This window comes from Geotrypetes seraphini, chromosome 3 (assembly GCF_902459505.1).
Source record: "Geotrypetes seraphini chromosome 3, aGeoSer1.1, whole genome shotgun sequence".
In the NCBI taxonomy this organism is placed as follows: domain Eukaryota; kingdom Metazoa; phylum Chordata; class Amphibia; order Gymnophiona; family Dermophiidae; genus Geotrypetes; species Geotrypetes seraphini.
The window spans coordinates 198,025,144-198,047,815 of record NC_047086.1 but is presented as its reverse complement, the minus strand read 5'-3'; the positions used below and the strand labels follow the sequence as shown (position 1 = coordinate 198,047,815).

At 40.9% G+C, this 22,672-nt stretch overlaps 1 protein-coding gene across 1 annotated transcript; it reads right to left on the bottom strand.

Annotated features, from left to right (window-relative positions):
• Positions 1–6,800: 6,800 nt before the first annotated feature.
• LOC117357512 (keratin, type II cytoskeletal 5-like) lies at positions 6,801–21,971 on the bottom strand. The gene is made up of 9 exons (XM_033938232.1): positions 21,400–21,971; positions 20,419–20,639; positions 17,190–17,250; positions 16,986–17,081; positions 14,175–14,339; positions 10,113–10,238; positions 9,223–9,443; positions 8,430–8,464; positions 6,801–8,304 (listed from the first exon to the last, which is right to left on the bottom strand). Exons 1-9 carry the CDS (start codon positions 21,862–21,864, stop codon positions 8,042–8,044), a joined length of 1,653 nt encoding a protein of 550 aa, XP_033794123.1. The 5' UTR covers positions 21,865–21,971; the 3' UTR covers positions 6,801–8,041.
• Between the last annotated feature and the right edge of the window lie 701 nt (positions 21,972–22,672).

Below are 22,672 nucleotides of genomic sequence, written 5' to 3'. Positions count from 1 at the left end.
AATTCCTTTCTATTGTTTTAGCTGAAATTAGGATGTTGCTAATTTAAAATGTTTTTTCCGGATTTATACATAGCCATCCCAGATCAGTTTTGGCACAGATATTTCTAATGTTTTCCAAGGGTCCTCTTTATCACTGCAGAGATAGAGACGCTCCAAAGAGACATTAGCTTTATGCCTTTTTCCAAATATGAGATGGTTATGATATACATTATTTGTAGTTTTGGGTTTTTTTTATATCAATGTGTTTATTTGCAGAGTTAAATTCAGCCCTGCACACTTGACAGATGGAGAAATAGCTCCACGCTTAAAACTTTATGTTTTGTCTGTGTCATGTCTACTTGTTTTAGTTTAGTGGGTACCCCAGGATACATAACATTGGCCATTTCTAGAGCTCTTTTTCCACTTCTTACTAGCCTAACTGCGCAATGTTCTTTTACTTATAGCTTTTATATTCTGAATATAGTTTAGTTAAGGGTTATATGTTTAAGAAAAAAGTTTTACTTTATGCAGCGTTTATTTCGTGGTGTTCCCTACATATGATCCATACATTTCTGAATACATTCAGTACATCAGTATGGTCTCTCTGAGGTGCATAATAGTTATATGCAGCACGATAAAAACATATCCTTTTGGATTGTTCAATTAAGAACCTTAAGTAACTGAGTATTGTCTCTCTTTTGCCATAGCTATGCTAAGTACATGAATTGGTATTGTTACATGTTGCCACATTCAGTACAGGCAACATGGTTTCTCTTGTTTTCTATCTATTTGGATCACATTGGAGTATAGCTGCTGAATGATATTTGGAATGCTTTCCAAGCATCTCTTTTCAAGTATCTCTTTCTGTATGCACAGACATCTGGCTGCTCTCCCTTTGAGATTCTCACGGGATGACCTTTCCCCGCCCCATGGGTAGATTTTCCCTTGATACAGGAGGAATACGTCCAAAAGCTAATTGAAATATTAGGGCTTGTTCAAAGAAACGTGTCTTGCACTTCTTTTTTCTCTCCACAGATTCCTACCCATTTTTTCCAGCCTGGTGATTGTCCAGCAGCTTTCCAAGGATCGGAAGCAGACGGATTTCCCCTTTGGCCTTCCCACTACTGTGATCGCTGTGACCAGGCCCGCTGCACTCACTGAGGAGTTTCCTGTTTGGATCCACGCAAGTCGCTTGAAGAGGGTTAACCTAAAACCCCAGAAGCAAGTCTTCCCTGCGCAGATTTCACCTCCTCTAGTGGAACAACATGATAATCTCATTGCAGCATTCTACCAACTTTATCATTCTCTTACTGGCAACGCTGCTGCTAGTTTTTCTCCCTGTATGGATCATTTCTAACTGGGTCTACAGGGATGATGTGTTCTGGGTCCACGACACTTTCTGCCCATACCCATCTGTAAATGACACTCCTGCTGTAAACAGCACCCCCGACAACTCTTTGCGAATACGACGTCAAGCTGGACTACTCCCTCGCAAAGGCTGTCCTTCAATTGGAATCCAGAAAAGACTGATAGTATGCTACCCTTTGGTACATTTCCAGCAGTGTGCAAGTTGCCACCTTCTCCTTTGAGTATTGTGACATTGTGGACTGATATCCCAAGGCTGTGCCATTGGTCCTCAGAGATTCCTAAAACTAAGGACATATATATATATATGTTACTGACTCACGTTGGGGGGTTAAGTGTGCATTCTGGGGAGTGGTAGGGTGGAATGTTAATACTGACTGGGCTTATAAACTAGAAAATACCCTGAAAAACAGTGGACCAAAATGGTAAATCACTGCTTACTTGTATGACCTTTCATAAGGTTGGACACTGTTATAGGAAAAGTGTTCCTGCACAAATTATTAAGCTTTCTCTTACTATTGACAACCCTAGACCTACTGATGAAGGTATGTACATTATGGACATGTGGTTTAAAGGTGGGTCTAGCTATCCGACCAATCAGTTTTCTTACGGGATCTATCTACCTCCACTCATCCTCTCCCGCCATTTTGTGGGGGCCCCAAAAAATACTAACCCACTGGCCCCTACATTCAATAAACTTACTGACATGATGGCTATTGCCAATCCCACTTTTGAAGATATTGTGGCTGTTAAGGTAGGGTTTTCAGAACGTAACCTTTGGTTAAAATGGATGAAATTCACTGCTGATCAACATAATAAGAGTAATTGTTACATATGTGCTCAAGCTAGACCCCATCTAGGAACCGTACCTCTGGACCTCCCTCCTGGTATCCAACCATGCTTTTTTGGGTTATTTACCTATCCCCTTTGTGCACTGCAGTGTTCTAAATACCCTTTGTTGCCAGGACAGCAAAAGCTTGATATTGCCGTTACCATCTATAAGGGCAATTACACATGTCATGTTTCTAATCTGACACAGAGTAGTTTTGTAGGTAATTTACCCCCAGGTTATTGTTCTGTCTTGGCTCATAGGTATGCCCTATTGTTGCTGCATCAGATTTGATATTTACTGGCTTTATGGAGACTTTTGGCTCCCTGTTAAGCTACCCAGCCAGTGGATAGGCCAGTTACTATGTTTCTGCATATTCTTTAGTTAAGGTTACTATGCTTCTGCATATTCTTTCTGAAAGGCATCCTTCCTATTCACATGGTTTTTCCTTTTATATAAATCTGATCACATGTATACATAGATGTTATAGGGGTCCCAAGAGGGGTCCCAGATGAATTTAAGGCCCGAGCTCAGGTTAAGGCTGGGTATGAGTTCCTTATTCCCTTTATTACTATTAATAAGAATGTTGATCGGATTAGTTAAAATTATTATAATCAGCAACGCTTTGTGAACTATTCTAGGGACGCCTTGCAAGGTATTACTGATCAATTAGGCTCCACTTCTCAGATGGTTCTCAAAATCATATGGCCCTAGATATGATTCTAGCTGAGAATTCTGTTAAATTCTCCTCAGTATTTTATGCTGTTGTACTGTTCTTTCTGACAATATAGGTCCTCCTATGGACATTCAGAAATTAGCAGACCTCTTTGCTGAGTTCAAATGTAACTCTGATTTATCTAATTCTTGGGATCAGCACTTTAGTTGAATGCAGTGTTGGGGGAAAAAAAAAAACCTTTTTATTGTTATAATCTCTTATTATTTGCACTCTTATCTTGACTGCTCATGTACTGTGTTATTCGTATTACAGCTCCTAAAAAACCCCTCCTTGAGAGACATATCTAGAGTATCACTCCCTTCCAGCTCAGGCTGTGTATTTATGACGTCATTTACATGACGTAAGAGGGGAATTGAACGGACACGTATCAGAACTTTAGTAAGTGTCCTTAGGCATATGTTGTTTAAAGATGCAAAGGAAGGCCCTGTTTATCTTTCCCTTCTTTGAAGACGGTATAAGGACAGGAATGTTTAAACAGAGATGTTGTAAAGTGAATTCAATTGTTTTGTTAAGCCGTATTTACAGACAGATTTAGATTAGAAGCTCTGCTGGTTAAGGCTTTTTCTGACCCTCTGTGGACTTCAATCTCCAGATAGGAAAAATGCTGATGTGTTTAAAGTTTCATGTGACCTTCCATATATGATTTGCATTTACGTCACATGCTGACACATGCTGGCAAACCTGATTCGTATAAAAGATGTGAAACTCATAATAAAATTTGGACATGTTTTGGAAGACGATTTCTGGTCTTTAAGATATGTCCCCAGGTACCTGATTTCCAAATGACAGAGACAGAGAAAGTATGGGGCAGGAATTGGGACCTAAATCCTTTTCAATTATGCCATTGTATAGATCCATGGTGAGGCCCCACCTGGAATACTGTGTGCAATTCTGGAGGCCGCATTATCGCAAGGATGTGCTGAGACTGGAGTCGGTGCAAAGAATGGCCACCCGGATGGTCTCGGGACTCAAGGATCTACCATACGAAAAATGGCTTGACAAATTACAGCTATACTCGCTCGAGGAGCGCAGAGAGAGGGGGGACATGATCGAGACGTTCAAGTATCATACGGGCCGCATCGAGGCGGAGGAAGATATCTTCTTTTTCAAGGGTCCCACGACAACAAGAGGGCATCCGTTGAAAATCAAGGGCGGGAAACTACGAGGTGACACCAGGAAATTCTTTTTCACTGAAAGAGTGGTTGATCGCTGGAATAGTCTTCCACTACAGGTGATTGAGGCCAGCAGCGTGCCTGATTTTAAGGCCAAATGGGATCGGCACATGGGATCTATTCACAGGGCAAAGGTAGGGGAGGGACATTAAGGTGGGCAGACTAGATGGGCCGAGGGCCCTTATCTGCCGTCTATTTCTATGTTTCTATGTTTCTATGATGGTCGGTATATCAAATTGTAAATAAACTTGGAAACTTGGCTTACAAAATCGCAGCTAGCAAGGACTCTAGATGCCAGACATATAGGCCAGGGTTTTACAGGTGTTGATTAGTGACACAGAAGTCCAGCGCCACCCCTAAACATTTCCACTTCCGGGTTTGGGTATCGCTAGGCACCATGGACTCAGCTGCTGGTCTTGGAGGGCATCTAGCGGCATCTAAAAATTTTTTTAAATCCATTTTTAATTATTTTCTAATGATGCAATCAATTATCACACCACGGCACCGGCAGGCGCAATCTAGGTGCCTGCCGGCCCCTAATGAAAATTATTCCCCATAAGGAAAATTGTTTGGCCCCTAATGTTTGGCAGCTTTTTAGAGAATCCGATCCCTAGCGTCTTCAAAATAGGAGGCAGTAAGTGATCCCGCATTAATTATTTGCAGTTGGCATGCACTAACGACAAGATTAGTACATGAGCTACAAAAAAGGAAGTCCTTATTTTACTGATGAGTTAAATATGGGCTTAGCTCACAGGAGCATCCTGCTTTTAAAAAGTACTGAGCCAATCTTAGTAAAAGGGTCCCATAAATTGCTAATAGTGTACCTATGACAATAATACGAACTGGTTACCAGTTGGAATGTTAATTTATCTAAAAGTTGTGATGTTAGCTTTTAAAGTTATGATGGATCTGGGTTCAGGTTATTTATTCTGGTTATTGCTGCAGTAGAAAGTAGAGTTGCTGTGCTCACTGGGTGGTAATTTGTTGGTGGTTCCAGAGCTGGAGGGTTGCTCCATCAGATATGGTTTTGAGGTCCTTTTCAGGCAGGGTTCCTGTCATATGGTATTATTCAGTGGTTATTGGAATTTCACAGACATTTTCAGACTATTTATTTATTTAACCCCCACCCTTTTTACAAAACCGCAGGAGTGGTTTTTAGCGCAGGCCAGAGCTGAATTCTCTACGCTGCTCCTGACACTCTTAGGAACTCTATGAATGTCGGGAGCAGCGCAGAGCATTCAGCGTGCCGGCCTGCACTAAAAAACATTTTTGCGGTTTTGTAAAAAGGGGGGGAGGGGGTTAGTGAATGGCTGTGATTGCTGGGCTGTGGATGGCCTTCAATATGCTGTTTCTTTGCTGATGTACCTTGCTGTATTATCATGTGTTGATAATTATGTTTGTTTTATTATAGCCTAACCCAGGGCTTTTTTTTTTAAGGAAAGGCCAAATCATGAGACTCCAGTTCCAGTTAGGATAATGCCAACCATTTAGAAAATTATATCCCTTGCCTTACACTAGAGTCTCCCTATTCACCCCATCGTCTCCATTCTGACCAGGATTTTGATCCCATCACAGATCTATTTTACTTTGCTTAATGACCGGAAAGATTTTCAGTTTTCCTCCTCCGTTCTAATAGAATCATCCCACAGGAAAGAAAACAGAGAAATGGGAACTGTGAAATGAGAAAGGGGTGGAAGTACAAATATTAAACAGCTGGGAACAAAGAGAACTACCGGAGAAGTAAAAGAGTGAACAAAAGCATAAAAGCAAAGACATTGAATGAAATTACCCCAAACCTCAAAAGCTTATCATTTATTTTCCAGTTGTGTCAGTTGTTTGTAAAAGAGCGTAAGAGGAATCTTGCCTTTTTCTCTCCTTATTAATGTCAATTTACTTTAGATTTTGCACATGCCTGTTATCCTCCATTTTTTACTCTTTTTTAATAACCTCAACTGTCTTTACATAGGGCTCCTTTTACAAAGGTGCGCTAGTGTTTTTAGCGTGCACGTGAAGATTAGCGCGCACTATCCCCATGCTACACGGAAAATACTAACGCCAGCTTTATAGAGGCATTAGCTTGTAGCGCGCTAAGTGCTCGCTAAAACCACTAGCTCACCTTCGAAAAAGGAGCCCATAGTGTCATACTGTTACCAAATGGTATTTATTTATTCAGTTTTCTATACCTTTCTCCCAAAGGAGTTCAGAACAGCTTACATGAATTTATTCAGATACTCAAGCATTTTTACCTGTCTGCTCCAGTGAGCTCACAATCTATCTAATGTCCCCGGGGCGATTAAGCTACTTTCCCAGGGTCACAAGGAGCAGTGTGGGTTTGAACCCACAACCTCAAGGTGCTGAGGCTGTAGCTTTAACCACTGTGCCACACTCTCCCAATTCCAGCCTAATTCTATGTTTTGTTACTTCTGTTCTTCAAACTCCCTTCCTGGCACTGATTGTTATCATACAGAACGGAAGATAGAAAAACAGGCCTGGAGCAAACCTTTATGATGACTTGGAGTTTATATTGAGAAGTGCTTGATTTCTCCACCTCCTCCCATAATCTTCACTTGTCTCTCATGTTATATCCCGTGTTACTTGCTATTGTATAACGGCTGGCATGTTGACTTTAAAGAACATATACCTCATGTTTCCAATAAAAATTATTTTGAAAAAAATCAAAGTGTAAATCATTTAAAAAAATAACAATTCTGAAAACCAGTTTTCATTATAGGCTGCAATTTATTGAAACATAACACATCACCCTTCCCCCCTCCCCCAAAAGAAAAGGGATTAAGATTATGAGAAATCCAAAAGGCAGGTAATAACAGCACCATGCAATGAAGACTTTAAGATGGTTTTGCAATAATTCCATTGCTTTCCTACTTTTACAATAGAAGGCATTTGCCAAACCAGTATTATACATCTGAAGAAGAACTGTTTACATTGGCTTCCCACCACCAAATATGGGTGAACATGATTCACTCAGTTCTGTCATTTATAATTCCTAAATTGGTTGCTTTTTTTGTAATTATGCCCACACATTCATCAGGTCTTCACATAACAATCTGCAACAAAATTCCACCAGCAAAATTCCATTAGTGCTTTGTACAATACCGATGGATTCTTTCTGGATGGTGGTGTCATCAAATGACTAACAGAAAAGTTGCTGAGTATTTGGGACCGAAACAGTTCCTTCTTCAGGCGTAAAAGTCAACTAATTAAAGAATGTCGCCACAGATACAGATAAGAAACCGGAGAACTGTACACTTTCAATTAGGGTTATCGATTGACCTCATTGACATTAAGCGCAGTCTCTTCTTGTCTGTTCTGGTTTTGCAGTTCTTAAAAAAAGTCATAAACAACAAACTCATCAATGGAGGCAAAGAAAAATCTGCATCAGCCTCTCCAGTAGACATGCAATCAATTGGTAACCCTAGCTAGCATTAATGAGGCATCTTTGGAGGGTTGATTTCACTCACAACTGGTCTTGCAAAACCGAATCTACAATTCAAGAGGAATTACATATGATGTAACTGGGCAACATTTAGGGGGGAAAATCCAGAAAGGCTAAGGGAAAGTTGTTTAGGAAACTAGATAAATTGCCTACTGACAGCCGCAGAAGCCATCCTAAAAATCTGGTCATGCTGACATTCCCTATTCCTGCTCATAGTCATCCACCCAAGATCAGCATTACTGAGGTTTGCATTTAGAACTCTTGGGGTGGTATTATTTTCCTGTTAGATTTAAACCGATGGTAGTTCCAGGTATCAAGCACCCCTATCATTTTAATACTTTAGAAATCATAATTGCTTTTATTGCGGGAAGGGGTCTAAGGAATGTCTGAGCATTAAAGGTTTTTGTTTATTCATTTCTCTCATTAATATATAGGTTGCTGCTGCTGTCAGTAGTCAAATCTAAATTGCTCTTCGCTCTGGTGCTAACAGAGTTGCCGGTGGAAGATTAGTATCGTTTGCTAGAGGACTGTGAGGAGTATGTTGTTTTTTTCAAAATGGAAGAACTGCCTTTTCCACTTCCAGAGCTAAAACCACCTCCATAGGATCCATAGGACCCTCCTGCAATGCCACTGCTTAGGCCGCCTCCGATGCCACTTCCCAGGCCGCCTCCGATGCCACTTCCCAGGCCGCCTCCGATGCCACTTCCCAGGCCGCCTCCGATGCCACTTACAATGCCACCTGCACTTCCAGAGCTACTGCTGACCACAGCTGCAAGAGAAATATATCATTATACTAAATCTAACAGCAACGGTCCTTGCATTCAACCAAATCACAAAAAGCATGCATTGTTTCTCACAATGAGGATTAAAAAAAAAAAAAATTGAACCACTTACATATGCTCACTCTACTACCAACATCTCCAGACATCCTGCAAAAGAAAATAAAAGTCATCAAAATCTCCAAGTAAATTGTTTTCTTCAGAACCTGCAGATCCCTGGAGGACTTACTATATGTCTCTGTCTCTATCAATTGACCAGATCAGCAGCCTAGAGGCATGTTGTTTTAGGACTGCAATAATAATAATCTCTTTCACTTCCAATGTAAAAAATCTTTAAGAAGTCTAAATAACACAGAATTAGTGAAAATCCACTACTGATAATGTACAACACTTTTACATGGACAGTGCAAAGTGAAAAAACAACAAAAGCACAGGCCAGAACTAGTAAACTCAAGGGAGGAAAAAGCCTCAAGAAACAAACTCTCCCACCCCATAATGGTGGTTTAAGGTGGTCGGACAAAAACCTCATTGGCATAAATAAAAACTCCCCTGGAATGTCTACAGGCTCTTTGCGGTGCAATGTTTAAGGTAGAAAAAGAAATTAATAACTTAACTCCTTAAACATTGCACCACATAAAGCCTACAGACATTCCAGGGAATTTTTTTATTATTATTTTTAATGCCAATGAGGTTTTTGCCTGACCACCTTAAACCACCATTGTGGAGTGGGCGGGTTTGTTTCTGAGACCTTTTTCCTCCCTTGAGTTGAATAGTTCTGGCCTGTGCTTTTGTTGTTTTTTCACTGCCCATGTGAAAGAGTTGTACATTATCAAAATCTTTAAGAAGCCATGATATTCTTAGCTCACATTTTAGGCATATTATTTTATGTAATTATGCTCTTCACCCACCTGCATTCCTCCCCTTCCAGCAGCTTTTTGTAGGTAGCGATCTCAATATCTAAGGCCAGTTTGCCGCTCATTTGCTCTTGGTATTCCCTCAGCAGACGTGCCATCTCCTCCTTGGTCTTCTGTAGAGCGATTTCAAGATCACTCAGTTTCTTTCTGGCATCTTTGAGGGCCAATTCACCACGTTCCTCAGCCTCTGCAATGGCAGCTTGTAGACCAGCAATCTGTAAACATACATGGCTATATGTCTTATTTTCGAGTGGGGAATTTTTGATTCATCCCCATTTTTTCATCTACCTCTATGCATTATGGGATTTGCACTTCCTGAATCTTCTATTTGCAATCAAAACTACAAGTATCCTAGTATATCTGGACAGGGATATCTGAAAAGTCAGGTTTAGACAGACACCTCACTCAAAAAAACTGGGTTATAACACACCCTTAGAATGGCTAGAACTGGCTCAATAAGTTTAGATAGTTCCTATCGCATTTTTAATATAATTCTATATCAGTGTTTCCCAACTCGGTCCTGGAGTACCCTCTTGCCAGGATATTCACAATGGAAATGCATTAAAGAAATTTGCATATAATGGAGGCAATGTATGCAAATCAAGTTTATGCATATTCATTGTGGATATCCTGAAAACCTGACTGACAAGGAGGTACTTCAGGACTGAGTTGGGAAACATTGCTCTAAAGGACTGCTCATGTTACAAATCTTTATTTTACCTTCAACTATCTTCTTGATATTATTAGGAATAAAACCCTGACTGAAATCAGGTAACATATCAAAAATATTCCATATTGCATGGTTAAAATTCAAATCTTATGCTACATGAATCTACAGAGAATTGTACTAGAAGTCTGCTCATATGGTTACATTTACTTTTTACCTGTTTTTTCAGATTTTCCATTTCTGACTTATATCTCTGAATCAAGCGTGTCAATTCCGAGATCTCAGTCTTGGTGCTACGCAAGTCATCACCATGTCTCCCAGCAGTGACCTGCAACTCCTCATACTAATATCACACCACAAAAGAAAACCAAAACATTAGACAGAATGAATAACTGAAGTCTTTGAGTTAAGAATACTTTTATCTTAAACATAGAAACATGATGGCAGATAAAAGCCAAATGGACCATCTAGTCTGCCCATGCGCAGACTAGATGAGCAGAGGTACTAAGCTTAGAATCCACGTGCTATCAGTTTAAATGGCCCCATTTATTTGGGGGGGGTCGATAAAGCAATTTAACTGGCTAGGAGAGGCTCCTGGCTGGTTAAATCATTTGTGCAGGGCTATCTAACTGCCAAACTGAAAATCGGCTATTTTGTGAGCGTTCCGTAGATGGAGTCAGCACTTATGTGGTTAAGTACTGATATTCAGCATTTAAACACCTAAGCTAACCAGATAAATCAAGCTACATAAAACAGTCCTATCTTTATCCAGTTTCACTTTGGTGGTTAAGTACTGAATATCCTTGTACAAAGCTGCAGTAACAAATGAACTTAGTGCATCCTTACATGGGTCATTCCCATATGCCAAGGCCATTTTTACCACAGCTGTAAAACCCCAATTTTCTATTAATTTCAGTATTGACTGTGCATTAATTTTGTCACTAGCACTTGACCATTTGAAAAGAAAAAAAAATTACTACAGGAGCACTTAGCACCACCTATTTTGCTCACAGTAAAGGCTCCTGTGTTATCTTAGCACTAACCAGTTTGCTGTCTAGTTAGTATAGCAATGCCCACTCTCCGCCTCTGGCATACCTTAGCATGCAAATAGTGCATATACATCCCAAATTTAATGTGGAGCACATTAATATGTCCCGCATTAGCTTTTTGCTGTATTTGGCACACGTTAGCACTTAATGTAGCTTAGTAAAAGGATAAGAGATAGCCAGCTGCAAAAAACTGAATACAGTGGCATAATAAGTGTGTGCAGCGCACGGGACGGTGGTGCCCCTGCCCTGCCACTACCACCACCACACACATGCCTCCTTCCCTTTCCCAGTACCTTTTTAACTTCCACCGGCGTGAGCAGCATGCCCACGCCGGTGTCGGCTCGCCCTTTGACCTCACTTCCTAGGCACGGGTCCTGTAAGTGATGTCAGAGCGAGCGCCAATGCCGACATGGGCAGCAACCTCGCACCAGGGAACTAAAGTAGGTACAGGGGAAGGCAAGGGGCGTGCGGTAAGGAGAGGAGCGGGGAACGGAGAGGAGGAAGGGTGCCTCACCTGGGGCGGACCGCCCCCACTCGTACTATGCCACTGCCTGGCTATTCAATGCCAGTGCCCAGCCTTGAATATCTGGGGATAATGCTGCTGCTGTCCCAAAAAATGCTGACCACAGCCAACTGAATATCTGCCCCTTATTTTTTTAAACTACCATTTTCCTGGATTATAGAAAATGTTTAATCCATAGAACATAAAAACAGTAAAACAACTTAAAGTCAAAAAGGAAATAGCCAGAAAACATAAAAACAAAAAAACACAAATATTCAAAATCTAATCTAAGGATTAATATTTCATTTCATTGAGTAGGAAAGTGCTTGCCAGTTAAGGAGAGGGGGCAGTCATCAGTGTGGGCTTCTGCTAAGATGTATTATTATACTATTAAGCTCAGTTATTAGTAATAGGTCTCATTGTGTGAAATGGAGTCTGTGCTAAAACAGAATAAGTTAGTGGTACATTAACATGTCATAATGGTAGCTCACAATTATTAGGTCCCTAAATCATGCTGACCAAGTCTGGCACTGATATTCATCAGCACTTACTACTTCGAAAAATTGCAAGCCATGGAATCGAGGGTGAAATACTCACGTGGATTAAAAACTGGCTGGCGGATAGGAAACAGAGAGTGGGAGTAAATGGACAATACTCAGACTGGAAAAGTCACGAGTGGAGTGCCACAGGGTCCAGTGCTTGGACCCGTGCTCTTCAACATATTTATAAACGACCTGGAAATTGGTACGACGAGTGAGGTGATTAAATTTGCAGACGATAAAAAAGTTATTCAGAGTAGTGAAGACGAAGGAGGATTATGAAGACCTACAACGTAACATAAACACACTCGAGAAATGGGCTGCGACCTGGCAAATGAGGTGTAAGGTGAGGCATGTCAGTAACAAAAATCTTATACTTGAATACAGGATGCAATACTTGGAGAGACCCCCCCCCCCCAGGAAAGAGACTTAGGGAGTACTGGTCGACGAGTCGATGAAGCCATCCGTGCAATGTGCGGTGGCGGCGAAAAGGGCAAACAGAATGCTAGGAATGATTAAGAAGGGGATCACAAACAAATCAGAGAAGGTTATCATGCCGCTGTACCGGGCCATGGTAAGCCCCCACCTGGGATACTGCGTCCAGCACTGGTCGCTGTACATGAAGAAGGACACAGTACTACTCGAAAGGGTCCAGAGAAAAGCGACTAAATGGTTAAGGGGCTGGAGGAGTTTCCGTACAGTGAGAGATTAGAGAAAGTGGGCCTCTTCTCCCTTGAAAAGAGGAGACTGAGAGGGGACATGATCAAAACACTCAAGATAATGAAGGGAATAGACTTAGTAGATAAAGACAGGTTGTTCACCCTCTCCAAGGTAGAGAGAATGAGAGGGCACTCTCTGAAGTTAAAAAGGGATAGATTCCGTGCAAACGTAAGAAAGTTCTTCACCCAAAGAGTTGTAGAAATCTCTTCCGGAGGCTGTTATAGGGGAAAACACTCTCCAGTGATTCAAGACAAAGTTAGACAAGTTCCTGCTGAACCAGAACGTACGCAGGTAAGGCTAGTCTCAGTTAGGGCACTGGTCTTTGACCTAAGGGCTGCCTTGTGAGCGGACTGCTGGGCTGTTGGACTACTGGTCTGACCCAGCAGCGGCAATTCTTATGTTCTTATTTTTTATTTCTATAGCACTACCAGCACTTAACTGTAGAGTGCCAGTGAATATCAGCACAGACCACTACAGCAGTCAGAGGGTAGAGCAAAGGCAGAGCTGGGAATTAATCAGGCACGGCAGAGCTGGGAATTAATCAGGCACGGCTAGTAATCAGTGCCAATGGCCACAAAACTGGAGAGTTCCTAGCAAGGCTGAGGAATTCATATCTCTGCAGCTGAGCACAGTAGAGTAACAGGAAGGAAGGCGTGTTCGCCAAAACACAGACCATTTATGGTCCCCCTTTCTTCATGCCTCATGTGGATTACTACTGTTTGAACTTTGGATATAACAAATATATCATTATTTGTCTGCACTTTGGATATTATTAACTTTTATTAAATAAACAAGATCAGGAACATCGTTTTCCACAACTTTTTTTGTTTTGGTTCTTGGACTTCATGTTTACTGGGAAAATATTAGAGTCGTCTTTTTCTTTGGATAACTATCTAGGCAAGTAGGACTGTACATATAGCAATACTAACATGCAAAAATAGATATATTGATACTGGCATGGTGGTACTTGGATAATTTCTGGGAGTCAGCAAAGACCAGAATATTCAGTGCCAGTACCTGAGGGTCTCTTTTACAAAGCCACTCAATCAAGTGCCACACGGCAAATGCTCTGACACCCATTCGATTCCTATAGAGCCTTTACTGCATCGGCCTGTGCTACCAGGCTTCATAAAAGAAGGGGGTGAATAACCAGTCTCAAATCTGCCCACAGTAGTCAGAGTTTTAATATTGTCTGGTACAAATACACAGTATAAGAAACACTAAATAAAATTGCCCACCAGTCAAAGTGCCATATAATTCAAACTTAAAGCACAGGAAAAATGTAGGCTCTTAAATTCTACACCACTGCTCAGCCCAACCAAGAAGAGAATGATGTGGAGCCATGAAACTGATGAGTCATACCATGCTTTTCTTGATACCTTTCATTTCATTTCATAGCATAATGTCTAGAGAAGTGTGGAAAATAATCTGTTTAGATGTCATGTCCCTGGAGCTTTGTGATTCCCTACCTTACTTTGGTACCATGACTCGGCTTCAGCTCGGCTTTTGTTAGCGATTTCTTCATACTGAGTCTTGACCTCAGCAATGATGCTGTCTAAGTTCAAGTTTCGGTTGTTGTCCATGGATAGAATGACAGAAGTGTCAGAGATGTGTGTCTGCATCTGGGATAGTTCCTGCAAGTCAAACAAATCCACCCTCATTAAGGTCAGTCACAAATGATTGACTAGTATTTTCCTAATCTGCCAGACTTGGGTTGTTCTCTTGCTTAAACAATCAAAGAGACATTTGCAAGACAATCCATGAGAAAGATGGTAGTAAATGAAAACAATGCGCATTGGAATAGCCTCAAGTCTTACCCCTTGAACTTCGCTAAAATGTGCATGTGAAGAGCAGTCAAGGCACCTAGAAACATATGCTCCAACTATTTCATAAGGGTAATATATTCACCTAGATGCAGTTCTAAACTTGCCTCTACAGGAGTAACTTTATGTGTGTGTATACTAAAATACACACATCATTATGACTACTTTCACACTGAGGTATGGGGGAGAAACAAATAGTGGACCTGAGTGAACACTTTGGGGGCCAAAGACTACTAAAACTTCACATAGTAACATAGTAGATGACAGCAGATAAAGACCCAAATGGTCCATCCAGTCTGCCCAACCTGATTCAATTTAAATGTTTTCTTCTTAGCTATTTCACAGAGAGGAACCCCACCAAAATGATATGGAGGGGCAAGTGATCAGTTCCCACCCAACCACGAAAAGAATGAATATGGAGCCATGAAAATTACGAGTTACTCCACACTTTTCATGACACTTTTTGTTTCAATGATATGAAATGAGACCAAAAGTGTCAAGAAAAGTGTGGAATAACTTGTAAGTGTCATGGTTCCACATCATTCTCTTCTTGGTTGGCCTGAGAACTTTTCAGTGGCCCCTCATATACTGTGCATCATCAAATGAGATATACAGAAGCAAGATGGATTAGTAAAATCTCAAGAGTTAACCTCCACTGTATGACTGTAAATAGAGAATGACATGGGGAAAAAATCTGTCCCCATCACTGCCCCATCCCCGCCCCACCATCCCCTTCACCGCCCCATCAAAGCCATTCCCTTCACTGCCTCATCACCGTCACTGCCATCCCTTTCACCGCCCCGTCACCGTCACTGCCATGACATTCACTGCCCCGTCACCGTCCCCGCAGCATCCATATAAGCCTCAGTACTACAATATTTAGCTTATTCCTTCCTTATAAATCAAAGTTCTGGCTGCTGAACTAGAGAAAGAGATGTTCAGCTGGTAGGGCTTTGTTTATAAATTTTTATCAACACAACTAATATTTTTTTTTCTACCTTTGTTGTCTGGTTTCTGCTTTCCTCATCTTCTCATTCAATTCCTTCCATCCACTGTGTGTCTTCTCTCTGCGTCTTCCATTTGCTCTGTTACTGTGCCTCTCCCTTCACTCCCCCCCCCCAATTGGTCTGGCACCCATCTTCTTCCCTCCGCTCCCCCATAGTCTGGCATCTGTCTTCTTCCCTTCCAGCATCTTCTCCCCACTCTGTCTTCCACATTTCTCTTCAGGGTCTATTCTTCTCCACCCTCTTTCAATGTCTGTTCTATTCCTTTCCACCACCACCCTTCCCTCCCTCCTTCACCATCTGTTCCTTTCTACCACCCTTCAGCTCCTCTCATGCGGCCTATCTATCTACATCCCTCCCTCTTACTTTCGTGGCAAGTTACAATGAATATAGCCATAAATATTCTGTCATGGCAAACAGATGACCTTATAAAACTGGAGCTCAGTACATAGTATGTGTGCAGCAAGTTACAGAATTGGATCCTTACTGAATATCCCCTAGTCTGATCATTTTATGATTTCAATTCTTTGTACTCTTCTATTGCAGGTCTCATGGTAACATCAATGCTCAAAATGTATATGATAATGATATAAATATCTTAATTGAAGCTTGGAATTCGCTAGTAGTAGACATTTTAGATCAGATTGCTCTACTTACTAGTCATAATTAAAATGACTTACTCTACTCCTTGGTAGAGATTGACACAGGGACAGAATTTGTCCCCATCCCAATCCCCACAGATAACCATTCTTTAGTGACTTCTCCTCTCCATCCACCCACCCCCAGCACCCTTCACGCGGTCCAGCAGCTCCCTCCTGCCGGCCAGCCATGGATTTCCCTCCCTCCCTCCCGTTCCCTTTCCCTTACCTTCACTTGTTGAAACTGGCAATTTCTATAAGGCTAGGTGCTGTATTACAGCCGGAGCCTTGAAGTCGCGTCGGGTTGCCTGCTAGAAAAGTCTCCTCCGATGCAACCAGAAAGAGGAAGTTGCGTTGGAGGAGACTTTCCCAGCAGGCAACGCGACACAACTTCAAGGCTCCGGCTGTAATACAGCACATAGCCTTATAGAAATTGCCAGTTTCAACAAGAGAAGATAAGGGAAAAGGAAGGAGGGAGATGCATGGCCGGCCGGCCGGCAGGAGAGAGGGGGCTACCGGATCAAACGCTCTTCACCGCGCGTTCACCGCGCGTGCTAACCATTCACCTCTCCACAGGGCAATTAATGGCCTTGTCCCCGATCTCGCAGTGACCTTTTTTGGTCACCATTTTGGCGGGTTACCCGCGGCTAACTGCGGGTAACAACCACCGTGTCATTCTCTAACTGTAAACTCTTACAGTATTGTGAGAAGTTTAAATTCTGGATTCTGTTGCTAGCCCTGTTTAACTACCACTTGTCTACGGAGCCGTTAGGTCTTTTCTACCCTCTCATCTAGCTACGATGATTGTCCCTTACCGCTTCATAGATAGCTCTATGGAAGTTGATGTCATCGGCCACATTATCCACCTTTGCCTGCAATTCCACCTTCTTCATGTAGGCAGCATCCGTGTCCTGAAAGAGATATGAGATATAGGTTTAGAAGTCCTGTTATTTGAATGCCAAGGATGAATGGCTTCTAGTGATCATTTCTTTTTTTTGCTTTGTAGCTTTGTCACTCACTTTCTTGAGTACCACAAATTCATTTTCAGCAGATGTGCGCTTGCTAATTTCATCTTCATATCTGTTGGATGAAACAAAAAGGGAGAGACAGTTGTATTTGTCTACATTGGCAGCCCCCTGAATTAACAACGTGCTGCTCGTAAGAACATAAGAACATAAGCAATGCCTCCGCTGGGTCAGACCTGAGGTCCATCGTGCCCAGCAGTCTGCTCACAAGGCGGCTCAACAGGTCCAGGACCTGTGCAGTAATCCTCTATCTATACCCCTCTATCCCCTTTTCCAGCAGGAAATTGTCCAATCCTTTCTTGAACCCCAGTACCGTACTCTGCCCTATTACGCCCTCTGGAAGCGCATTCCAGGTGTCCACCACACGTTGGGTAAAGAAGAACTTCCTATCATTTGTTTTGAATCTGTCCCCTTTCAACTTTTCCGAATGCCCTCTTGTTCTTTTATTTTTCGAAAGTTTGAAGAATCTGTCCCTCTCCACTCTCTCTATGCCCTTCATGATCTTGTAAGTCTCTATCTTATCCCCTCTAAGTCTCCTCTTCTCCAGGGAAAAGAGACCCAGCTTCTCCAATCTCTCAGGGTATGAAAGGTTTTCCATAGCGTTTAGGAATCAGAACTAGAAATAAAAGGTAAAGGTTGAATTAACTAATTCTTGGCCAGTATTCCATAAAATACATCAGATTCAGTATTCACCCTGCAGCGGGCGGTATCTTTTAAAATGTTGACTACTGTTGGCTGAATTAAATCCAGATATTCACTACCAGCCTGTATCTAGGTACAAACATTGAATATCTGGTTCTTTTGGCAGCTACAGGAAGTTATCCAGATACCACCGATATTCATTTGCTCCCCATATAATTGAAACATCCAAGTTAGGACACAAAGATGCTTGGATTTCAGTGGTGATACATGAAAACTTACTACTCCTGAAAAACTGTAAGTTATGCAGTTAAATGGATGTGTTTGCACCTGACTCAAGTAGATGCGTTTGGGGTACATTTTGTGGGCGGAGTCACAAGGTATACTCATATTCCCCTAGATTCTATATACCACAACTAAAGTTGCAGACGCAAATCTGTGCATAATCCTGATTTGCATGCCATACCAATAATTGCCAATTAACAAGCAATTATGGTCGCTCAGAATTTATGCACCAAGCTATTTGAGGATGCCTATTTGTAGAGCTGTTCAGCTTTCATATTAATATATTACCTAGTAGATGTATCTTCTGTCTTGACTCTGTTTGTTCGAGTCAATAAGTGGATTTTAAATGCCTTTGTTATTAATTGCATAGGTATTGTTTGTTTGTTGGGTGCAAATGGTTTTGGTTTTTTTAATGAAAATGTATTTTATGGTATTGTAACTTAGCTCTAATTTTAGAATTGTAATTTTGTCTTGTATTCTGCAGTTATGTATGTTTATTTTTATGACAACCGCTTTGTATAAAGGCGGTATATAAATTTTTTAAATAAATAAATATTCTATACACTGGTGTACTTAAATTCCACTGTGTGAATCTCAAAAGGGGAGTGGCAGGGGAGCGGCATAGGAGTTCCTAAAAGTTAGTTGCACTGGTCTGGAATATGCCTCATCCCGCACAGTTTCTGCTATGTTTTAGCTGGCATAAATGGTCACGCCTAAAATTTAGTCACACATTTCATCTGTTCTATAAAGTGCGCCTAACTCCGGATGCTATTCATAAAATAGCGCTAAGCGCAGATTTATTTTGGTACTGATTTTTTAGGCAACAGAAATAAAATGTGTCCCACTGTATGTACGTACATTTATACCACCTTAGGAGCAGGTATAAGCTTACTTAGCTTCATTATAGCCACAGTTTCTGCTGCTTTTCCAATGCAGTTTTATAAGGAATATAAGAACTGTCATATGGGGACAGATCGAAGGTCCATCAAGCCCAGTATCCTGTTTTCAACAGTGGCCAACCCAGGTCCCGAGTACCTAGGAATAAGCAGTGGATTTCCCCAAGCCATCTCAATAGTGGCCTATTGGCTTGTCTTTTAGGAAATTGTCCAAACCTTTTTAAAACCCTGCTAAGCTAACTGATTTCACCACATTCTCCAACAAAGAATTCCAGAGTTTACACGTGTGAAAAAATATTTTCTTCAGTTTATTTTAAATCTACTACTTAGTAGCTTCAGTGCATGTCCCCTGGTCCTAATAAGAAGGTATTTATATGTCTTTATAAAATAGGCTACAAATAAATTTACCTCTCAATGTAGATGACATGTTATATAAAATTATTTTCTGTATAGGTCAGAAAAAAAAGAAAACCGCAATTTGAAGGGTTTTGGGGTGGTGTTGTTTTTTTTACAAAGGGCCAACTGAACATGGTAATTTTGTAAAATATCTATAAGGATATAGCAAACAGCCATGTATTTGGGGGTATATACAATAAGAATATCAATGTTACCAAACTATATAGTCAAAAGATGAACAGCAAAGGTAAACAGATAATTTTTTAACATCAGATTTCACAAAACCTGATGTCCCTGAGGAGCCAATTAACATCCAAACTCCAAAACTCTCTTTGTGGCCTTTAGTGGTTGTTTTAAACACCAAAGGGGTAGCCACAATTGACCCCTCAGTCACTCCTCCCAAGTCCAAATTAGCTCACACTTCAGTGGGACTCAGACCAGGTAGAAATGTGATGGAAATTTTTTAAAAATGCACATGTATTAGTGTTGCAAACTAGGAAACACCTGCCTACTTTTCAGCACAAAATATACCTCCTCCAAAACTATGTGTTGTTCCTTAGACGTGTAGAGCCATTTGCACTTACATCCCCCCTACTCACAGTTTAAATGTCTCACAGCTCTTCTTTAAATAACCTCCTTAATGACTGGATATTACCATTTAAGTAAGCAAATTATACCACTAAGTAGTGCTATCCCCAGAACACCTGTAATCTTACTCCCTAATGGGCAGATAAGTTGGGTATATAACAAAACACCCCCATTATCTGTTCACCTACTTCAGATTTAAAATGAAACATGCAATTAGTGCTGCCACTGACTACATAAGGGCTTTTGAATATTGAGATCATTAGCAAGTCGCTAGGAATTGAACACGAGTTAATGGCACCTAACAATTAATATATATATATATATATATATATATATAAATGTAAAATGCAATATACAGGATAGATAGATAGATATTGCATTTTACATTGCTTCCTTTATGACGTCAGTGTGTTTCCTACTTTTTCTTGTTTTCCTCAACAAGATCCTGCATGCCCTTCAGTTCCGAGTTCAGCCGGCTTTTGTCATTTGTTAAGGTGTCCGTTTGCCTCCTTAGGTTAGTAATGTGTGCTTCAAAGAGGGAATCAAGGTTGTTCCTTTTGGTGCCCCCTCTTGGACTTTGGTCTTGCAGGAGGGCCCACTTGGTCTCCAGAATCTTATTTTGCTGTTCCAAGAACCTAACCTGAAATCAAATAGACAGATTAACTTCACATCTATCCAGTGGGGTCTTGGTAGCAAGGAATCTATAAGAAGGTAATATATGTTGTAAGGGGAAGACATTTTGAAACAGGACTTGGCATGTTATGAAAGAGCTCAGGATCTCTAGAAACAAAAATGTACAACCCAATGAATTATTCTTCTTGCTCTGTAGTGATACACACAGGGCATCAAAAATATGCTTCACCTAGCTCCTATTTATTCATTACTTCTTTTTGTTTTGATTATGTGTTCCTTCATTTCTATCGCATAACTTTCCCCAATTCCTCATTCACCTAGTACTTTCAATTGATTGACATTTGAGAGCTTCTAATATGCCTATAATCTGTAATATAATATAATGTGTAGTACAAAGTTTTACATTTGCCTACTGTGAGAAATCAGAACTACAAATACCAGAATGCCTTTGGGTGTGACTTGAAATATAAGGTGTATACGTAAATCTCCCTGATGACCACAAATTAGTTGGAGATTCTCCCTAGTCAACTTAAAGAATTATAATCATTGGGCCATCTTAATTTGATCCAGTTCTAAGCAGAAGTTCCTCAGCTATCCTGAATCCTGTTATCTTATGTATTATTAGCATAAATTACAAAATAGCAGTGCTGTAGAATGCTAATTGTAAAACCAAAAATTATGTCTTATCATATTAATGGTAAATCTGATAAATAAGAACATTAACTTGACTGAAATCTCCACAAGTATATATAAAGGTATAAACTCACCTTGTCAATGAAGGAAGCAAATTTGTTGTTGAGAGTCTTGATCTGTTCCCTTTCCTCTTTCCGTATCCTCTGGACAGTTGGATCAATCTCTAGGTTGAGTGGTGCCAAGAGACTCTGATTGACGGTAACTTCTTGGATACCACCTGGTGGGCACACTGGAAACCCAGGACTCCCACCGAATCCACCCCCCATGCCACCACCAAGTCCACCACCAATTCCACCTGCAAATACACCACCAGCTCTACCACCAAGCCCATATCCACTCCTAACAGAAAAGCGACTCCCTCCGCCACCACCACTAATTGCTGTTTGTTTGGTGCCTCCTAGGTTAATGAGACTTCTGCTGCTATAGCTACTACTGCCCCGTGCAGGACCTCCATAGGATGCCCGAGATACAGAGGATGAGCTGAAGCCAACTCTATTAGCAGCATTTCCACATTTGCTTTTGCCCATTTGAAAACTCATTGTGGCTTCTGTGAAGTATTAAGAAAATTCAGAGAAATTTCAGAGAAGTAGCAAGCTGGGACGGAGTGGAGTGTTAGAAAGAAAAAGTCCCTCTGAACAAAAAGCTACAGGATTCCCCCCCTTTTATTTGTATAGATGGCTGGGCTTGGTTGCGAGGGAGTACATGAAGGATATCATTTTATTGCATTCATATGTTTGGTATGTTTGGCATAAACCCATTTTTCCTTGACTTGCTAAATACTGACCTACCCTGAAACACGCCTATGTATCCACATGAAAGCCTACAAACTTACCTGTTGCCAATGGCCTATGCTTTCTTTACAAGAAAATAGATACCTTTTGCAATACAAGCAGTGAGTAATCAATGCATAAAGTGTGAAGAGAAATGCTTCTTGCACTGTTAAAAACAAGTCAGGATTTAAGGTTAACAATAAACCTACAGATACACAAATTACCACATCACTAAGAAACATAAGGCAACATTTTCACAGGAGATTGTTTGTTTCAAGGACTAGATTACTGCATATCAAGGGTAATTATATAACAGAGCGCCTGGAGGGCATCTGGTAGGATCTTATTCTATAAAGGAAAATAAGTACCTTTTTTCCTCTACAGAAAACTAGCCTACCCGATATAGAATGCCTAGATGTTAGGCTCAAGCCATAAAATTGGTGTAAATGATCATGCCTAAATTATGGAGATACCATGTTTCCCCGAAAATAAGACAGTGTCATATTAATTTTGAGTCCAAAAAACGCATTAGGGCTTATTTTCGGAGGATGTCTTATTTTTTTTCTCTCCCTTCCTC

Coding starts and splice junctions, on each gene's coding strand:
- LOC117357512 (XM_033938232.1), bottom strand. CDS start 21,864: ATGAGTTTTCAAATGGGCAAAAGCAAATGTGGAAATGCTGCTAATAGA. Junction 20,640..21,399: donor TTGCTTCCTTCATTGACAAG/GTGAGTTTATAC, acceptor ATTTGATTTCAG/GTTAGGTTCTTGGAACAGCA. Junction 8,465..9,222: donor CTGGAAGGGGAGGAATGCAG/GTGGGTGAAGAG, acceptor TTTCTTTTGCAG/GATGTCTGGAGATGTTGGTA.